The sequence below is a fragment of the Rissa tridactyla genome, unplaced genomic scaffold (assembly GCF_028500815.1).
Source record: "Rissa tridactyla isolate bRisTri1 unplaced genomic scaffold, bRisTri1.patW.cur.20221130 scaffold_108, whole genome shotgun sequence".
NCBI classification, from domain to species: Eukaryota; Metazoa; Chordata; class Aves; order Charadriiformes; family Laridae; genus Rissa; species Rissa tridactyla.
The window spans coordinates 63,873-84,724 of record NW_026529346.1 but is presented as its reverse complement, the minus strand read 5'-3'; the positions used below and the strand labels follow the sequence as shown (position 1 = coordinate 84,724).

Here is a 20,852-nt window from a genome sequence, read left to right as displayed (position 1 = left end):
ATGGATTCCTCCCTGCAGGCAAACAAATGCTCCCTTGCTCTTCTCCAGGGACACCCCTTCTCCACAGAGAGCCTTTCCCCAGGTGAGTGTGTCTCTGCTGGCCCGGCTGGCCGTTCACGGTTGCCTCCTCATGCTCCTCGCAGGGCCCCGAGCTGGCGGTGCTGCTCTGTAGAGGGAGGGGGCTGCGGTGCCCTGTGAACATGGCGTGACCCTGCACTGGCCGGGCTGGTCATAGTGCCGAGCAGCCCCAGCCGTACGATGTTCACGCTTGCTGAGCCCTTTTGCATCTTCCTTCATGGCTCAATAGCCAAGGATGGGGCTGGGCAGGATTCAACCCAACCAACTCGAAATTTCTTACCCGAAAAATCCAACCCAAAAACCCCAAAATCCAACCCAAAATCTAACTGAAAAAAAACCAAATCCACCCCAAAAATCCAAGCCCAAAAAATCCAACTGCAAACATCCAACCCAAAAAAATCCAAAATCCAATCCAAAATCCAACCCAACAAAACAAAATCCACCCCAATATCCAACCCAACCGACCCAAAATCCCAGGGGTCAAGGCCAGCTTGGACGGGGTTGGAGGAACCTGACCTGCTTGAACATGTCCCTTCTGATGGCAGCCCCACCACTGCAGGCAGCAGATCAGCAGTTGCCATGCCGCCACGACCAGATAATCAGCGCTGGCCCTGCCGCTGTCATGTCACAAAGGCTGCCTGACACGCCCACACAGAGCTAAAAATCCAAAACCAATAATCCAACCCAAAATCCAACCCAAAAATTTGAACCCAAAAAAGTCTAAAACCCAAACCCAAAAAACCCCAACCCCAAAGAACCCAGCCTGAAATTCAACACAGTATCACAGAATCTTCAGGGTTGGAAAGGACCCTTAAGATCATCGAGTCCAACCAAACAAGCTACAATCTCTGCCACTAGAGCATGCCCTGAAGTGCCACATCTAGACGTGTCTTAAATACCTCTAGGGATGGGGACTCAACCACCTCCCTGGGCAGGCTGTTCCAGTGCCTGACCACTCTTTCAGTAAAGTCATTCTTCCTAATATCTAATCTAAACCTCCCCTGCCGCAACTTCAGACCATCTCCTCTGGTCCTGTCATTATTCACCCGGGAGAAGAGGCCAACACCCACCTCTCTCCAACCTCCTTTCAGGGAGTTGTAGAGGGCAATGAGGTCTCCCCTCAGCCTCCTCTTCTCCAAGCTAAACGTGCCCAGCTCCCTCAGCCTCTCCTCATATGCCCTGGTCTCCAGACCCCTCTCCAGCCTGGTAGCTCTCCTCTGGACACGCTCCAGCACCTCAATGTCCCTCTTGTACAGCGGGGCCCAGAACTGAACACAGCACTCAAGGTGAGGCCTCACCAGTGCCGAGTACAGAGGCACCATCACTTCCCTGCTCCTGCTGGCCACGCTATTCCTGATACAAGCCAGAATGCTGGTGGCCTCCTTGGCCACCTGGGCACACTGCTGGCTCATGTTAAGCTGGCCGTCCACCAGCACCCCCAGGTCCTTTTCTGCTGGGCAGCTTTCCAGCCACTCTGCCCCAAGCCTGTAGCGTTGCTTGGGGTTGTTGTGACCGAAATGCAGGACCCGGCACTTGGCCTTATTAAACCTCATACAGTTGGCCTTGGTCCATCGATCCAGCCTGTCCAGGGCCCTCTGGAGAGCCTTCCAACCGTCAAGCAGATCAACACTCCCACCTAGTTTGGTGTTAACTGCAAACTTACTGAGGGTGCACTCAATCCCCTCATCCACATCATTGATAAAGGTATTAAACAAAACTGGCCCCAAAACTGAGCCCTGAGGGACACCACTGGTGACCGGCCGCCAAGAGGATTTCACCCCATTAATCCCAACTCTCTGGGCACGGCCATCCAGCCAGTTTTTAACCCAGCAAAGAGTACACTTGTCTATGCTGTGATTTGCCAGCTTCTCCGGGAGAATGCTGCGGTGTCAAAGGCCTTGCCAAAGTCCAGACAGACAACGTCCACAGCCTTCCCCGCATCCAGAAGGCGGGTCACATGGTCATAGAGAGAGATCAGGTTGGTTAAGCAGGACCTCCCTTTCCTAAAGCCATGCTGGCTGGCCCCGACCCCTTGGCTGCCCTGCGCTTGCCGTGAGAGCTCACTCAAGAGCTGAGCGAGCTCTCCCCAGCTGTCTCTTCTGCAGACTCTCTATCCATCCATTGCAGCACCTCAAGCTTTCTGACTTGTCCCCCACACCTCAGCAGTTATTAAGTCAATGTCACAGCTCTGTGAGAGCACACAGAGCTCCAGCTCCTCCTGTCTGAGCCCCAGGCTCTGGGCATTGTCGCACATTTGGGCTGCAGCACCTCAGCTGTGGCACCAGCGCCAAGCTCTAAATTGTCACAGATCTTGTGCCGTAGATCCTGGGCAAGCAAAGACTTTGTCCTGGTTTGAGGTAAAACAGAACCAACTCTCTGTTCAGTAATTTTACTTCTGAGCTAGGCCTCTTCTAACTCTCTGACGTTGTGTCTGAAACAGTTCGTTCAGTGATAAGACAGTTTGTGCCAAGGAATGGTACGCAGCGAGGCTCTTGCTTATACTTGTTGCTATAACAACCAAGGTCAGCTAATTCTCATTATTTGACCCGTTAGAGGGTCAGAAGTGGAAAAACATAGAGGAGTCCCACCTGTGGGTAGGAGCGGACAGGACAGGTGACCAAAAATTGACCAACAGGGGTATTCTCAGCTGAGAGAGCTGGGACTCTTGAGCCTGGAGAAGAGAAGGCTGAGGGGAGACCTTATTAATGTTGACAAGTATCTAAAGGGTGGGTTTAAGGAGGATGGAGCCAGACACTTTTCAGTGGTTCCCAGTGACAGGACGAGGGTAACAGGCACAAGCTGGAACATAGGAAGTTCTGATCAAATATGAGAAAAAACTTCTTTACGGCGAGGGTGACAGAGCCCTGGAACAGGCTGCCCAGGGAGGCTGTGGAGTCCCCTTCTCTGGAGACTTTCAAGACCCGCCTGGATGCAGCCCTGAGTCATGTGCTCTGGGCAATCCTGCTTTAGCAGGGGAATGGGACTAGATGATCTCTAGAGGTCCCTTCCAACTCTGAAAAATTCCGTGATTCCGTGATTCCGTGATCCCATCTGCCCCATGCTCAGTATAAAAGCTGAGGGATCAAAGGGTCAACTCTCTTCCTCCAACGGCTGACGCCCAAGGAGGACCCTGTCTGTTGATCTGCCTTTGATCCCGAACCATGTGTTCCTGACCCCAACTCTGGAACCTGGTTCCCACCCGTCGCTGGGTCCAGCCTGGGACTTCCCCAGTGCCTGCTGGTGACATCATCCTGGGAGCTTAATACGGTTTTGTATATACTGTATCTATTTCATTATTTTCTTTTTTATTTTATTATTAATATTTCATTAGTTTAGTTTCTTCTAAAGTCGTAAATCTGTCTTTATCTCTCCCTCTCCTCCCCGTGCACGGGAGGCTGGGGGGCATCATCAGTCGCCAGCCATTGGCCAATTTGTCTAAAACCACGACAGACTTTCCTTCAGAGCAGAGACGTGCTGGTCTGGATGGCAGGTGGCAATGTAAGGGTGAAAGTAGGGGCCCACAAAGTTAGAAAACTGTGCTCTTCCCGAGGCAAGAGAGAAACAGGGCTTGCCTTTGCAGCCCTGACAAGAGAGGGCTTTTCTGTCTGTGGTGTGGTGGAGGTCAAGCTGATCTCCAGGAAGGACAAGGAGCTGCTGAGAACGTCCTTGGTTATGGACATTGATCCAGATACACTGTGAAAATTGTTCACCTGTTCCTTGATTGTGTTATCAAAGAGGGGAATGAAAGATAAAGGCAAGAAGAATCAGCAGCATTTGGAAGTGTTGGCACAGGAGTGGAGACCCTGCTGTGATATGCCTCGCATTTGTGCTGGGCAGCTTTGGCATCTGAGGTAGTGCCACGGGCCTGCATTTGACCACTAAGTTGAGCAGCTGCCCTGGGCTAGGCTAGGCAACGTAGGGATGTCCATGGGAAAACTTTGGTTCCACTTGGTGGAGATGTAGGAAATACAAGTGAAGGAGAAGAGAAACACAGGCTGAGCTCCCCCTGTGGCACGTGACTCCATCTGGGCAGATGAATACCTCCGTCGGCTGCCCTAAGCATACTGAGGCGGGACAGGTTGAGTTGTCCTAAACGTGATCATCTTCTGTCATTTCAGTTGGCCGAAGGGATTCCCCACCATCATCCAGGACGATGCCCCCAGATGCTGCCCTGTCTCTCACAACTGCTCCATTAGAGCTTGCAGTGCCCCGCACCTGTCCTGAGCCACCTCAAATGTCACCCTGTGTTTGCATCAGAAAAGGTCCCCCCTGGCCTCTATCTCCATTTTTAACATGGCAGCTCAGATAAAGAGCTCACACCGATTTTGTGCAGCTGAGCTGAGGCAAGAGGAACCCCACCTCCTGTGGGTCTGTGGGATGCACTGGAGAAGCTGAGTGCCCCTCCAGCCTGGGGAATGCTGCTGAGAGCTGAGGTGCCTACATTGGCTTGGCTCAACCCCCGTCCTGCACAGGTGGAAATGATCCCCTGCCTGTTACTGCCTACGTGCCCTGCCTGACAATGGGAGAGGAGTGGGGGTTTTGAGATGGGAGCATTGGCACCTCCCGTAGATGCACACATCCTGGTAGAGCAATTCCCACTGCAGGAATCAGTCTGGCCAGTGTTTAGAGAGGGACCGTTGGTGATTACTTCAGTTTGCTTTGAATCCTGTTCCCCAGGAGAGACCCTGCTGCCTTTCAGGAGCTGTCAGCCCTGGAGCCCCAGGGCCACCTTGTGGGAGTCGGGGAGGATGGGGAGGAGGCAGAGAGAGTTATGCCCGGTCTTCTGCTGAGCTGGGCTGGGCTCCTGGGATGGAGGGAGCTCACGGCAAGCGGGCCGCGCTGCAGAGAGACAGCTCTGCCCAGGAGCAGCTCCTCTGCCAAGCGCAGCAGGGCTGAGGGCACTGCCTGCAGGCAGCAAGAGGAGAGGAGGGAGGCAGCATTAGGTTAAAGGCAGCCTGGAGAGGGAGGATCCTGAGAGTTAATAGGGGGAGAAATCTTCATAAAGCAAAGCGGCTGTAGTTCCTGCAGAGATCTCCAAAAGCTGGCACATCCCACAGCCCATGGGACCTTTCAGGAGCACTCTCACAACTCCTGTGTTGTGTTTTAGGAGGACATGCTGGCGAGCAGGGCTTTCCTGTGGCACCATCAAAGGCACAGGGCATGACGGCTGCCTTCTTCCATGAACAGCCCAAGGGCTGTGAAGCTGGGTGTGCAGCCGGGGGTGCCCAGGGCTGTCCTTCAGAGCACGGTCCCTGCACCCCATGGGCTATGTGCTGGGGCAGGGACATATCTCCTGCCAGGGTCAGCTCTCAGCCTGCCTGGGGAGCTTCCCACGGCAACTGTGGGGAGAAGCTGTGGGTGGAAGGAGCAACCACGGGTAGGGGAGGCACCTGCTGTTGAGAGTACGCTGCGTGTGTCAGGGCTGCTCACAGCTCAAGATCACCTCCAGGCATCCCGGAGAGGACTTTTCAAGATGGAGTTCCCTGGAAGGGAAGTGTCCCTCTTTTGAGATCTCTCATCTTGTTGGCTGGGTGGGCAGTGGCACATTTTCAAGGCGACTTTTCAATTGCAAACTCAAATGAGAGATCACTGTATAGATTGGGAGCTTTTCTGGGTCTGTGTTTAGTTTCCAGTTTTTCAGGTTTTTTTGGGGGGATACAGACAGGACCAGCATCCCCTTTCCAGTCTCCTCAGGGTTTCTGGGACCTGCTCTTTAGCCCCTGCACACACAGAGAGGCTGCAGGGCAGAGCTGGGCACAGAGGGGCTGGGCTGGGGTCTGGGAGCACTGGAGGGAAGAGACGAGGGGCCAGGGAAACAGCTCCTGGCAGGGAGAGCTCCAGGCAGCAGAGATGGGCAGGGGAGGAGGGAACTGCTCAAGGAAGCCCTGTTGTAGGGGAGATATCGGCACCTCCCAGCCACCCCCGCAGTGCAGATGTCTTCCTTGAGCAACCCAGCCCAGCCCTTGGACCTCACTGCCATGGGTTCTCAGGTGGGAGTCACCTTTCTGTCCAGCAGAGCAGCAGAAGAGGCGAAGGGCATCCCTTCTGCCACGTGCCCATTTCTGGTGATCAGCAATCGGGACGAGGGCAACTGTCCTGCCTTCTCACTGTCCGGGAGGTGGCATGCACAGCTGGGTGAGGGTAACGCTGTCCTGAGGGCTTGGCTGCCTCTGCCCTGGCCTCTCTCAGCCAGGCCCTCACGGTATTTTTCCTGCTTTATCCACACATCTGTTTAAACTTATATTTTATCACCGTCAGCCTCCCCGGGGAGGGGAATTTCAGCTGCAGAGTCCCACACTGATCTTGTTCATCCATTCCTGTAGTTTGTCCATGGAAATAAGTGTCCCAGCTTTCCTCTAAGCTGTGGGGCTGTGGGCAATGCAGTCTGTGGGGCTGGGGAATGAGTCAATTTTCTCTTACTGAGGTGCAAAAATTAGGACAATGGGCTTCTCCTTTGGGCATCCATCCAAGCTGTGAGCTGCCCTCCAGGACTGAAAGCTGTCCCGTAGCACCACTGTGTTATCTGAAAGCCCCACGGAGAAACACAGAGACTCTGTGGCTGAAGAAATGTGGTTGGGTTGGTGAAAGGAGCCCTGCGTGTCCTTGGCTAGAAGTGGGTGCCGAGACCTTCAGAAAGGGTGAGACATTTCATGGTCTGAGGTAGATCCCTCTGCTCTCAGCAGTGTCTGGTTGCAACATATGAGTGTGATGACCCTCCCTCTCATGAGGCTGCAAGGGCTTGTCAGCTGGGAATAAGATGGATGGACAAACCACGTTCCCCAACTCTGCTCTAAGCCACAGGCAATCATCCTGCTTTACAGGACTCACTCTGTTCTCCTTGAGTGTGCCAGAAATGCTGAGTGTTTTTGACATGCAAGAAAACTCCCCAGGTGAGATCTGGGGAGCTGTAAAGAACCTCAGACTTCTCAAACTGCCTTCTGGAATCTTAGTTCCTTAGCACAGAGAGTGCTGATGCTGACAGGCCCTTCTGCATTAGAAGTGCTTTCATCAAAGTAGAACACCAGGGTTGGTCCCTGACTCCACCGTCCCATGAACGCACTGCTGCAGAGCAGCGTGGACTCCTCGGCAGCGGGCAGGCAGAGGCCCTGCTCCTCCCGCCACATTCAGCCAGCACCGACCAGAGCTCCAGCCATGGAGCTGAGGAAGGTCTCCTGCAAAATGAACAGGGGTGTGTGCAGCAGGGGCAGAGTCCATGGGAAAAGGATTTGATTTTGCTTAGAGAAGTCTCCCCTAACTTACTGTGTTTTCCTGCTTGAGCAGGTTGCCCAGAGACAGCAAATGTCGAACAACAGCTCCATCACCCAGTTCCTCCTCCTGGCATTTGCAGACACACGGGAGCTGCAGCTCTTGCACTTTGGGCTCTTCCTGGGCATCTACCTGGCTGCCCTCCTGGCCAACGGCCTCATCATCACCACCATCGCCTGTGACCACCGCCTCCACACCCCCATGTACTTCTTCCTCCTCAACCTCTCTGTTCTTGACCTGGGCTCCCTCTCCATCACTGTTCCCCAATCCATGGCCAATTCCCTTTGGGACACCAGGACGGTTTCCTATGCAGTATGCATTGCCCAAGTCTTTCTGTTTGCCTTCTTGGTCAGAGCAGAGTTTTCTCTCCTCACTGTCATGTCCTATGACCGCTATGTGGCCATCTGCAAACCCCTGCACTACGGGACCCTCCTGGGCAGCAGAGCTTGTGTCCACATGGCAGCAGCTGCCTGGGGCAGTGGGTTTCTCTATGCTCTGCTGCACACGGCCAATACATTTTCCCTACCCCTGTGCCAGGGCAATGCTGTGGACCAGTTCTTCCGTGAAATCCCCCAGATCCTCAAGCTCTCCTGCTCAGACTCCTACCTCAGGGAAGCTGGGCTTCTGGTGGTTAGTTCCTGTTTAGCCTTTGGGTGTTTTCTGTTCATTGTGGTGTCCTACATGAAGATCTTCAGGGCCGTGCTGAGGATCCCCTCAGAGCAGGGACGGCACAAAGCCTTCTCCACATGCCTCCCTCACCTGGCCGTTGTGTCCCTGTTTGTCAGCACTGCCATGTTTGCCTACCTCAAGCCCCCCTCCATCTCCTCCCCCGTAATGGACCTTGTGGTTTCAGTGCTGTACTCAGTGGTGCCTCCAGCAGTGAACGCCCTCATCTACAGCATGAGGAACCAGGAGCTCAAGGATGCCCTGTGGAAACTGGCCCATGGGACGCTCTTTCCCTGACAATAACATGCCTCTCTTTCTCTGCACATTTCACAGCGTTTATCTTAGGCCAGAGTATGCTTTTTACTCTTGTGATAGTCCTACTTATTGATATATTTCTGTGTCTACTTCTCTTAGGCTGTGTCTGACTCTTGCACAACACTGTGTCAGATGCGGCCTGTCAGATAACTGCTCTTCAATAAAACAGGATCTCCCACGTTTTCGTGGTTCAACCCTGGCCAACAACTAGGAAAACACAGCCATTTACTCACTTTACATCCCCCTGCAACAACAAGTAGCATAAGGAAGTGAGGGAGAAAAAGGATAAAACAAATCTTGTGGCTTGAGGTAAAGACAGATTAATAGACAAATAACATAAGAGGAAAATAATAATATTAATAACGGACAAAAGAATATACAAAATAATTGATGCCACACAAATTGCTCTCGTCACCCAATGAATGATTGCCCAGCCTGTCCAAAGCAGCGATCTTGGATCACTGCCCCCCAGCCAACCCCCGTTTATACGCTGACCATGATGGCTACAGTATGGAATCTTCCTTTGGCCAGCTTTGCTGCAAAGGTGCAAAGCCTGGAGAAGAGAAGGCTTTGGGGAGACCTAATAACAGCCTTCCCACATCTTCTTGGCTGTCACCATGAAAATGCCTCCAGGCTCTTCACTATTGTGCCTGATGGAAGGATGAGGGCCAATGGCATCAGCCGAAACAAATGAGTAAAACTTTCTCCATGCCAAGACAGGCAAACACTGGAGAGGATTTCCCAGAGAGCTTGTGTCATCTCCATCCTTGGAGCTTTTCAAGTCCAAAATGAAGGAAGCCCTGAGCAACCTGGTCTGACCCCATAGCTGAGCCTGCTGTGAGCAGGAGGGTGGTCTAGAGATCTCCTCAGCTTCCTTCCAGCATGAACGATTCTGCATTTCAATCCACCATGGATCTTTCCTTCATGAGGGGAGGGAAATCAGTCAGGTTGCTGGTGACCATTGAAGTCAATCACAAAGTCTGGTCAGATGATCTGGAACTTTCTTGTCCCACTCTGGGCAGAGTTGCTCAGATGCAGCGCTGCTTGGCATGTACCACCAAACATCCCTGATCTTTTCCATTGCTCCACCATTTCCTTTTCACTCTTTTCCCAATCACAAGTTCTTCCCCTTGACCATCCTTGTACCCTTCCATGCAAATAGCCCACCTCTATTTCCTCTTTCCTCCATGGTCCTAGTTTGCCCTCCTTTGCACTTTCATTTGGTGTTTCCAAACTTCTCACCATGGGAATGTGTACCTTGGTGAACAATGGCATTGATCAAGTGCCTCCTTTTATTATCTGTAGTGTCCTGCAATTCCTCATGCTGCTATCTTGTCAGAGGCAGCACATGTCAGGGAGAGCCATCTGCACGCACACATTAACGACTGGCCCAACGGAGCTTCATTCCTGGGGGACCCTGAAAAACTCTGCGATTCAGCAAATGGAAAACTCCCATAGTTTTACAAGGAGAAGTGGCCAGACCTTTCCTGGGGGCAGGATCACCCCACAGATGAGGGCATGCCATGACCTGACTGGCCGAGGACTGACCCCGAGGAGAATGGCCTGGGCATTACGAGGGATGCAACTTTAGCCAGTGGTACATGCGGACCGTGAACTGGACTAGCTGCACACAGGGCTGCATTAGGGGGCACATGGCCACCCAGACAAGGCACTTATAATCCCCCTTGACGCAGCACTGGTGTGGCCACATCTGGACTCGTGTCTGTGTCTCGTGTGTCGTGTGTCTGTGTGCGGGGCTCTCTGTTCTGAAGGAAGGAGGAGGAACTGGAGAAGCTCCAAAGGATGTTGGCCAGGATGGGGTTTGGGGCCTGCGTGGGGAAGCTGAGGGAGCTGGTGTGACGGAGAGAAGACTTCACTGAGAGGTTCAAATTAACAATTTATTTGGACTTCACTCACAGGTCCGATACGCCCCTACTGCAAGTTCTTATGGGTACAATGAAAGACTGCACTATTGCAATTTAAGGGGAAAAGAACAAAACAATTCACAGAATACGCTATTACCACCTAACAAGTGATCCCAAAAAGTAACAACACAAACCACCAGCGCACTAGATATGAATACCTTAATGAATGCACAAATCACGATCTTAGATGCTAGACATCATATGTACATTATAAATCACTTACCCTCTCTCTCAGGTAAGGCCACTCCCGGGATGTTACCTTGCACAGTGTCCTGGACAAGGGGGGGCAGAATCTCCTACAGGCCAGCTGTATCTTTGGAAGATCCCCCCACACTTTTCTCCCCAAAACTTTGGACTTAAATATCCTTTTTCCGGGACTGTGCTTGAATGGATTACACTATCTGGGATGATTATCTCTGGTGGTTTGATGGCCCCTCAGATAGCAATGTTTATTTTGTGATGTCTGGTCTCAAACTCACTGAATAATGGTGGGACTTGACTCAGGGCATTTTGTTTGTTAAAGGCACCATTTGGTTTCAGTTCTTACTGTAATGCAGTGTTGAGACCACCCAGGCTGAGCCATCTCCACAGCTCCCCCCAAGTTGTCTCTGCATAGATAGGGATCAATAAGCCTCTGCCAAGGCGAGATGGAGCTGAGTCGAATGACAGCTCCCTGCATCTCACCTTTTGTGTTCTGAAACCAGTGTAGCCAGGTGCTCCCATTCAGCTGGGCTTCTGTACCTTTTGAAGTGAAGGCCCAGGGCTCTCTAGCAGTAGCCTGCACCTGCTTGAAGGGTGGCTTCAGAGATGGTGGAGCTTTTCCTGGTACTGAGAAGAGATGGAAACCTCAGCAAAGTGCAGCTTGGAAGGTTCCGACTGCATGTGAGGTAAAAGAAATCTCACTCAAAGGGTTGCACTGTGGTGCAAGAGGTCACCTGGATTGAGTCTGTATTAGCCCATGGCTTTGTGTTTCAAGGAACAGCCGGTGAGAGTGGAGAGACATCAGGAAAGCATCATGGGTGCCTGCAGCCTGCAAGGAAAGAGGGGCAGGCATGGGACAGTGATGGTCACTCTGCAGTAGAGATGGCCCAGGGCTCTGGCCAGGCTAAAAAGCCCAACAGCACCAAGGTCTTTGTCCCCTTGGCTATGGCACTTGCCTCTGCCACCAAGGCCTACCACAAGAAACTTTATTTTGAGGCTCTGGACTTGGGTTCTTCTTCACCATTGCATGGGGAAGCTGGGAGGTGTTGCACAGCCCCCCTACACTTGGCCTTGCTCACCCTCACACCCCACTACCCCCAGGAAGAGCCCTGAGCCCCTCCTGAGGGCAGGATCTGCCTTCCCAGGGCCTGAGGGTCAGGTTTGGCCTTTCTGCTTCATCAAACAAAGCAACAGTTTTCTCCGCATTACAGCCACCTGCACAGTGCCTTTGCCTTCCTGCAATCCCAGCCTCCAGCTATCTCCTCTAACGAGTCCATGGGGAGACTTTGTCAGCAGTGGCCCTCAGTGGGGCCCATTAATGCTTCCAGGTACTTGAGTTTTCATTCTGATTTCTTGAACAGTTTTTTCAATCTTCTCTCAGTATCTGAGGTTCGTGGACTCAGAGCTAAATACGCCATGGGGCTCATTAAAGTACAGAAAGCCCTAAAGACCTATTTCTCTTCCTTCAATTTCCTTCAAGTCTTCAAGACTTCCTCAGCTAATTCGAGTTTTTTCATAGTGTAGTTAAGAAGGAAGATTTCAAAGAGAACCTAATAATTTATTATTATTATTATTATTATTATTATTATTATTATTATTATTATTATTATTATTATTATTTTAAATTTATTTTTCAGTCTAGAGAAGAGATGATAGAAGTATTCTGCAATTGATATTGATCCAGAGGTCTGGATGGCTAGGAAAAGCAGTCCCTTGAGGTGACACTGTGTGGACATCCTTGCTCCTCACCCCCACAGCCCCACCATGTTTGTCATTGCCCAGTTGGGATTTACATCAGTGTCCTTCCATCAGACTTCTCCACTGGTCTCTGCAGCTGGATGTTACAGCTCCATTGCACCAGCTCCCACCTGATCCCCTTAGAGACCTGGCTGCGCCCGGGCACAGAAGGGTTTCTCCTCTTTGCAAGCAAAGCAAAGTAAAGAATAATCATATTTGATAAACACTAAAACACCCTCTGCAGCCATATGCTAAGTACAAGCTGCCTCTAATGAGGCTGCTTTTCTACGAGGGATAATCTTATGAGAAATAGGTACAAACAGAGAGGTATAAAGAGTTGGCTACAGGAGCTAATTAGACTGAAGGACAGGCAAACTTTTAACTACGTGAAACTCAAAGCAGCAGCTGGATGGGTGACAGGAACCTGAATGGACAAAGAGTAAGAGAAGGAGAAAACGGGAGTATAGTAGAAAAGGCCCTTGTCTAGACAGTCTGCACGGAAAAGATGACTTTAGAGATGGTCATTGTATCAGGACAGGTGAAAACATATGAAAGATTAGAGAAATTAAGTACACTGTATAACAGGCAGAATAGTGGTAATGAAGTTCCAGGGGAAGATTGAGATTTCTGTGGAATATCCTTCTTGAAACGTCATGGGCTTGGTGAAGGTCTCTTGTGAGAGAGGACAAGCCAATGTTGCACCCAACTCTGAAAGAAACCAAAAGTGCAACCCCGGGAACTACAGGCTGTACAAGCTCAGTTTGGTGAGGAGTAAACCATCAATATCTCTTGGGCGATATTCCTGGGTGCCTAAAAGAGAAGACCCCGTCCAAAAGGAGCCAGCCTGGACTTTCAAAGGGTAAATCATGGTTCACCAGTCTGACTGCCTTCATCATGGAGTAACATCATTTGTGCATGAGGGGAGAAGAGTGGATGCCGTTCACTTCAACTTCAGCAAGATTTTTGACATGATCTCTCTTGTACTCAAGTTAGGACAGTACAGTCTGGAAGGGCAGACAAAGGGATGGTAAAACACCAGTTGGATGACGAGGCCGGGAGAGCAATGGTGAAGGGGTCATACCCTACCTGGAGGCCACTGGGACATACTGTGGGGCAGCACACGAAGCTCTCCTGGGCCCTGTTCAGTTTAACACCTGTATCCATGACCCAAAGGAGGTAACTCCCACCATGCTTAAGAAGAACAAATGCCGCATTCTGCACCTGGGATGAAATAACGCTGGACACAATATAGACTGGGAGAGGAGTGGCTAGAAAGCAGCCCTGCAGAAAGGGATCTGGGGGCGCTGGTCGACAGCAGGCTGGATGGGAGTCAGCAGTGTGCCCTGGCAGCCACGGGGGCAAACTGCATCCTGGGGTGCGTCACACACAGCATAAGCAGCTGGTGGTTATCCCACTGTATTGAGCGCTGGTGCGACCTCAACCTTGAGCTCTGTGTGCAGTTCTGGGCCCCACAATGTAAGAAGGCTGTGAAGGTACCCAAATGTGTCCAGAGGAGGGCCACAAAGCTGGGGAAAGGGCTGGAAGGCACGTCCTGTGAGGAGCAGCTGAGCACTCTGGGTTTGTTCAGTTTAGAGAAAAGAAGGCTGAGGGGCGACCTCATTGCTCTCTGCAGTGTCCTGAGGAGGGGAAGTAGAGAGGGAGGTGCTGAGCTCTTCTTCCTCATACCCAGTGGTAGGACGCATGGGACGCTTTGCCAGGAGAGGTTTAGACTGGACATAAGGAAGCAATTCTTTCCCAAAAGGGTGGTCAAACACTGGAACAGGCTTCCTAGAGACATGGTCGATGCCTTGTGTTTAAGTGTTTAAGAGGCCCATTGGTGTTTAAGAGGCATTTGGACAACGCCCTTAATAACATGATTTTTCTTCTGGTCAGCCCTGAAGTGCTCAGGTATTTGGACTAAATCATCATTGTAGGTCCCTTCCAACTGAACGATTCTATTCTATTCTATTCTATTCTATTCTATTCTATTCTATTCTATTCTACTCTGTTCCATTCCATTCTATATATATACCTGTAGAGAGTGGATCCCTCCAGAAGCTGGGCTCGGACCCTCAGCCCCTGGATACCAGCCTACCCAGTTGGAGCCACCTGGACATATGAGTCCCTGAGGCCACAGCTCCATTGCAGATGCTGGTACACACACGCACATGAACTCAAGTCCAGGCACTCCAGTCTCTCAGGTTCTGGCACTGATGGCATAGGGGCTGTCTGACCTCCTGGTCCTGCTCCAGCTGCTGCACTCACACCACTGTGCTCACACATTCACACAGAAGATTCACTCACATGGAAAAGAGGTAGAAATTAAGTTTAATGAGAGGACAGGACAGACTGCACTGGTCGTGTCCTCCCCTAAACTTCCCATAATAAGTGGGACAAGGTGTTCATTCCTTGGGAGCCTGTAATTTGGGTTCCCATCTGCCACTGTGCCTTTGTGCTCTTCTTGATTTCTGGAGATGGGTTCCAGGTGGTTCTCCCATGATGGGTCTGGGAGCAGCTGGGGCAGGGTATTAACTGAGTTCCTCCTCCTGCCATTGTTAGTGCCTTCTTTGTGCGTGCAGGTGAGCTAACCTAACACAATCCAACCAAAACATACATCTCATGAGGCATCTGTATTTGGAGATGACATACATATGCAATGGTATGATTTAACATCTGATGGCAGATCATGGGAATTGCTGTCCAGAAATGCATTGTGATAAGGCGAAAAGCTTTACTGTTGCATGGGCAATGGCTTCATTCAGGGCCAGTATCACGGTCTTGTTTCTAAGACTGTAGATGAAAGGATTTAAGAATGGGTAGAGGACAATGTTTAGCAAAGCTACCCTTCTGTTTGCCTCCAAGGAAACGTGTTCTGAAGGATGCACATAGAGAGCAATGCAGCTCCCATAGGCAATGGCCAAGGCGGTGAGATGGGAAGAACATGTAGTGAAAGCTTTTTTCCTCACAGAGGCTCCTGGAAGGTGTAGAATACAGAAAAGGATGCCTGTGTAAAATGCCAGAGTTAAACAGAAGGAACCCAGCATGACAAATGATGATAAAATAGAGTCCATTTTCCAAAGCAGGCTGGTGTCAGAGCAGGACAATTTGAACAAGGGGGAGCTGTCGCAAAAAAGAAAAGGTGAATCTTGTTCGAGCCCCAGAAAGTCAGCTTGTAGAGGGGACCAGGCGGTAACTCAAGAGTGTGGTGCCCATGACCCAAGCAGCAACGACCAGGTGGATGCAGAGCTGAGGCTTCATGATGGCAGCATAACGCAAAGGCAGGCAGATGGCAACGGAGCGGTCAAAGGACATGACAACAAGTAGAACAAACTCTGTACTGCCCAGGGCAAAACAGAAATAGGATTGGGCAAAGCAGCTGCTTAGTGAGATTGTTCTCCTACCAGAACCCAGGATCACAAGCAATTTGGTGCTTGTGGAGGATGTAAACCAGATTTCCAGGAAGGACAGATTGCTGATGAAAAAGTACTTGGGGGTTTGCAGGTGGTGATCCAGACATACAAGGAACATGATGGTTGCGTTCCCCGTCACTGTTGTCAGGTATATGATCAGAAGGACCAGTGAGGGAAACAGCTGTAGTCTTTGATCAAGACCTGAAAAACCCTCTAGGATGAACTCAGTAACTGCCGTTGCATTTTCTGGTCCCGTGCTAAATTTCAGTTCACCCAGCCGAGATGGGAACATGGCAAAAAACCCAAGTGTGGTAATTTCACAGTCTGGATGAAAAGTTCTGTCCTTTTCTGCTTTTTCTCCTTTCCTGCAGTCTTCCTGTATAACACAGAGAGTATGGCTCACACCCTGGTTTTTGTGTTTCACATTTCTGTTAGAGGCCTCAGAGAATTTGTTGTCTTCTTTCTACCTTTTTCAAACCCCACAAAGGATTCTTTCTCCAGAACAGAAGAGATTAAAGAGGCTGTTAGCTATTTCACCCCATTCCTGGGAAATTCCAAGTTCACTCAGACCTATTGCAAAGGTTACACTCATCTGTGCCCAGGAAGTCAGAGAAGTTGTTCTAGGACTTGTAAGCAGCCACAGAGGCACCTTAATCTCCAACATGGGACTGCCAAATATGTGAGGGGCAATGAACAAAGTGAACCAAGTATCCAAGAAGGACAAGGTGCTGAGGATGGGAAACATGGGGGCATGTTATTAGTGGTGGAGCCAAACGATGGCAATGATGACTGCATTCCTCACGACAGTGAGCAGATCAACCACCAGCAGCAGTTTGAAAAGGAGGATTATCAACGCTTGAATGACAGAAAAGGTCTTTAGGAAAGATATAGTACAGTTGTGAGGATCCATTCCAGTCCTCTTCAATGTATTCATCAATGACATGGATGAGGGGATAGAGTGCACCCTCAGCAAGTTCGTTGATGACACAAAGCTGGGGGGGGGTGGCTGACACACCAGAAGGCCGTGCCGCCATCCAGAGAGACCTGGACAGGCTGGAGATCTGGGCAAAGAGGAACCTTATGAAATTCAACCAGGGCAAGCGCAGGGTGCTGCACCTGGGGAGGAATAACCCCATGCACCAGGACAGGTTGGGTGCTGACCTGCTGGAGAGCAGCTCTGTGGAAAGAGACCTGGGAATCCTGGTGGACAACAGGATGACCATGAGCCAGCAATGTGCCCTTGTGGTCAAAAAGGCCAATGGCATCCTGGGATGTATCAAGAGGAGTGTGGCCAGCAGGTGGAGGGAGGTCATCCTCCCCCTCTACTCTGCCCTGGTGAGGCCACACCTGGAGTACTGTGTCCAGTCTGGGCTCCCCGGTTCAAGAGGGACAGGGAACTGCTGGAGAGGGTGCAGCAGAGAGCTACCAAGATGATTAGAGGACTGGAACACCTCTCTTATGAAGAAAGGCTGAGGGATTTGGGTCTCTTCAGTCTGCAAAAAGGGCAGCTGAGGGGGGATCTCATCAACACTTCTAAATACTGAAAGGGTGGGTGTCAGGAGGATGGGGCCAGGCTCTTTTCAGCGGTGCCCAGCGATGGGACAAGACGTAATGGGCATAAACTTGAGCACAGGAAGTTCCACCTAAACATGAGGAGGAACTTTTTGACTTTGAGGGTGGCAGAGCCCTGGAACAGGCTGCCCAGAGAGGTGGTGGAGTCTCCATCTCTGGAGACATTCCAAACCTGCCTGGATGTGTTCCTATGCAACCTGCTTTAGGCGAACCTGCTCTGGCAGGGGGTTGGACTAGATGATCTACAGAGGTCCCTTCCAACCCTATGATTCTATGTTTCTATGATTTCGGTACCTGGTCAGAGAGGGTGTGACAAGAGTAACCAATATCATGCTTGGTGAAATTCATCTTGTTACATTTGTCAACCTTCCTTCCCTTTTCTTAGGCTTCTTCCTCCTTCTTGAAATGGGAGACCAGAATTTTGCTCTGTAGGGATTCTGCTTTTCTCTGTGTTTTTACCCAATGACATGAAAAATATTGATCCAACCCACTTCTCTTCAGACACAAGAAATGCCTCTCCAGCCTTGCTAGTTTGCATGGGCATTCTGGACTGCCCGCTGGGAACTGATATTTCTGGCAAAAGCTGTGTGAATTATGTTCCATTTCTAACGGTGGTGTAGCTGGGCATCAAGCCTGTGCCGGTGTGCAACCAGAGCACTTAGGTCATTAATGCCCTGGCTGGTCCAGGGACTCTCCCGTCTCATCATGCACATCGACGAGAGGAGAGGCCGGTCTGAGACAGTGAATTGACTTGAAACCAAGGGATTGAGCTCAGTCAACCCCCTTCAAAATTAACCACCTCCAAGATTAGCCAAAATGAGTCACCTTCAAAATTAACTGGTGGACTTGGCAGCGTTAGGTTAAGAGTTGGACTTGATGATCTTAAGGGCCTTTTCCCACCTAAAGGATTCTACGGTTCTATGATCATTTTGGAAGCATCTCTTCGACAGACCCACAGAGCCATTGCAATGGTCTCCTTCCAATTTCCCTTTAAGCCTTCTCTTGACTAGGATGCCTACAGCACCATAATCTGTATGTTACTTGTAATACTGAAATTAAGGCACTCAGTTAAGTTCCTGGTGTTTGTAGTCATGGAAAACTCCTCTTGAGTCTAAAGGAAAACAGAATCAGCAACAAAGTTGTTTGGCAACAAAACAGGAAAAGAGAGCAAAGGGGAAAAAGGCACTGTGTAAGTGTAAACAGGTTTCTAGTCAGCAGGCTGCTCTGATGGAGCCCTGCACGAGCCTGTGCCCGGTTCTCCTTAGAGCCTCTTTCCAACTGCCTTTTGTGCGGGTGCATTCTCGCATGGGAATGCAGTGAGCTTCAAGCTGGAACCACGGGTGAGTAGGTGGTCAGTGGCCAGCCCAGCCCACACCACAACAGTAGGCTACGGGGTCTGTGTTCAGCAACTGGAGCAGGGCTGCAAACATCCTGCACTCCCATGCCTGGGTACCTGCCATGGGGAGACCATGAGGATCACGGCCCAGGCGCTGGAGAGAATTAGTGCCTAAGGCAGGCCTGGGTCTCCTCCTAGAGAGACTGATGGGCTGGAGAAGGCTGACTGGCTCCCTCCCGCCCACTGGCAGCACAAGACTCACGGGGTCCTGCTGACCATAGGCCTCAATGCTGCAAGAGTCAAGGAACAATGTGGGGCAACTGGGCGAAACAGGCTCTAAGTCCTTGTCCGGCCTGGCTCTCCAGACTGTACCTGCACAGGTTGATCAGGATGTACTTCTTCAGCTGCTGCCGCCATTGGGGGGGCACCAGTGAGAACCCACAGCTTCCTTCAGTCAGGGAAGCAGTCCCTGGAAGCAAGCGGTGCTGTAGAGGAAAAAGGTGGCCGAGATGTCTGGGAGTCCCTCTCAGAACCCAAGTGTGAAAGGAAAAATGCTGGGTTTTTTTGACAGAACAGTTCATCTGGAGTCGAAGTGTGGGTCAGATCTTAATTAGAGCCAAGGGTGAATGTGAATTGGAACAGGATGATCTTTAAGGTCCCTTCCAACCCCAACCATTCTGTGAGTCTGTGATTCTGTGATTAAAATAAACCACTCCTCAACTGTGTGCCAAGTACAATCTGCCACCAATGAGGTTCACCTTCCACAAGGCAGAACCATGCAAGAAATCTTTTACACAGAAAGTAAATTAAAAAGTAACCACAATTAAAGAGTGGGCTACAGACAGAATTAGAGAGATTCCTGGAATATAGACAAGCTTTTGACTCCCTGAAGCTCAAAGCATCTTCTGGATTGTTGAGATGTGTCTAAGTGATCAAAGAGGAAGGGCAGGGGAAATCTAGAGGGCAATCGCATGTGCTTCTGTTCAGATGTGCTGCTGGAAAGGTGACTCCAGACATGGTCTATTTATTAAAGAGGTGTGGAAATACATGAAAGATGAGGGAGATGAAATGCACAGCCTGATCGAGAGAGTACTGACGATGCAAACAGAGTGGAAGGTCAATAGCTCTCCTCTTCCTATTAATGCACACCCTGAAAACTCCTCGTATTGATCTCATCGGAAAACACAGACATGATATTTAAATTATTTAAGTTATTTTGTGTTAGTTGATGAGATTGTGCTCATACACGAGCCAAAATGTCTGTTCTTTAGGCAGAGCTCCGCTGTCTGACCATCAGTGCCCAGCGGTACCTCCAGAGGACGCAGTGTCTCTGAAGCACATGCCTGGGACTGGCCACTGTCACAGAGGACCTGCTGGAGAGCAGAGCCCCTCGGAAGCTGCAGCTGCAGCCTGGGCAGAGGGTCCCAGGGCACCCACACTGGCACCACGCGCCCGTGTCCCTCTAAAAGCATCCCACCCCAATTTTATCATCAATTGCCTTTGCAAACAAATGCAGAACAAAATATCCCCCAGAGATCAGTATATTAAAACAAGAGAAAGCCAAGCAAGGAGGATAACACCACCAAAATGTTTGAAGCTTCAAGTTGCAAGAGGACATCGTCCCAAGCACAAACAGAGGCTCGGCAGAGAATGGATCGAGAGCAGCCCAGAAAAGAACAGGTTGCGCAGAGAAGTTTTGGAGGCTCCATCCCTGGAGGTGTTCAAGACCAGGTTGGATGGGGCTTTGAGCAGATGAAGTGTGACACCTACAAATGCCCATTTCTCATGGAGGGTGCTGCCAAGAGCAGCACCGGTTATTATTTGGTCACTGTCCTGCCAGAACTGAGCCATCTCCTTCCCTCTAACGCTACCAGGGGTGAAGGCAGTCAAGAAGAGAAGGGAGAGAATCCAAAATCCCAAAAAGCTGGTGTGAAAAAGGGGAAATTTTGACCCCTAGTATCCCAGGGATAACTGGGGAACAAAAGAGATGCTCCAGAGCACCCCAGAGATGCTCCCTCTTCCTCCTCGGCCAAACGGGATCTGTCCTGGTGTTTTGGGAGCCCTGCCTGAAAATGGCTGCCCATGTTGAGGCACCTGAAATCATAAGGAAGAGGAGGTGAGGAAGGCAAGTTGGGAACAGATACAGCACAATCAGCGGACACCTAGGAAGAGGGGAGATGTGAGGCGCTGCACTAAATATGTTACATCTTTCCCAGCAAAGCACGACTAGCACTCCTCTAACAACTTCCACGGTCCCTTCCCAGCACCACCGGCATCACCGTGCTGCCCCAAGAGTCCTTTTGCACCCCATCAGGCAAGAAATTCTGTCCTCCTTCTCTCAAAACC

At 50.7% G+C, this 20,852-nt stretch overlaps 2 protein-coding genes across 2 annotated transcripts; one reads left to right on the top strand and one right to left on the bottom strand.

Annotated features, from left to right (window-relative positions):
* Positions 1–4,863: 4,863 nt before the first annotated feature.
* Positions 4,864–8,307, top strand: LOC128903222 (olfactory receptor 14I1-like). Its single transcript, XM_054187231.1, has 2 exons — positions 4,864–4,911; positions 7,360–8,307. The coding sequence occupies exons 1-2, from the start codon at positions 4,888–4,890 to the stop codon at positions 8,305–8,307; spliced, it is 972 nt and encodes a 323-aa protein (XP_054043206.1). The 5' UTR covers positions 4,864–4,887.
* A 6,565-nt stretch (positions 8,308–14,872) lies between these two features.
* LOC128903228 (olfactory receptor 49-like) lies at positions 14,873–18,923 on the bottom strand. Its single transcript, XM_054187240.1, is given in 4 exon segments — positions 14,873–15,319; positions 15,322–15,368; positions 15,371–15,974; positions 18,879–18,923. Coding segments are annotated over 4 exon segments (1,143 nt in total).
* Between the last annotated feature and the right edge of the window lie 1,929 nt (positions 18,924–20,852).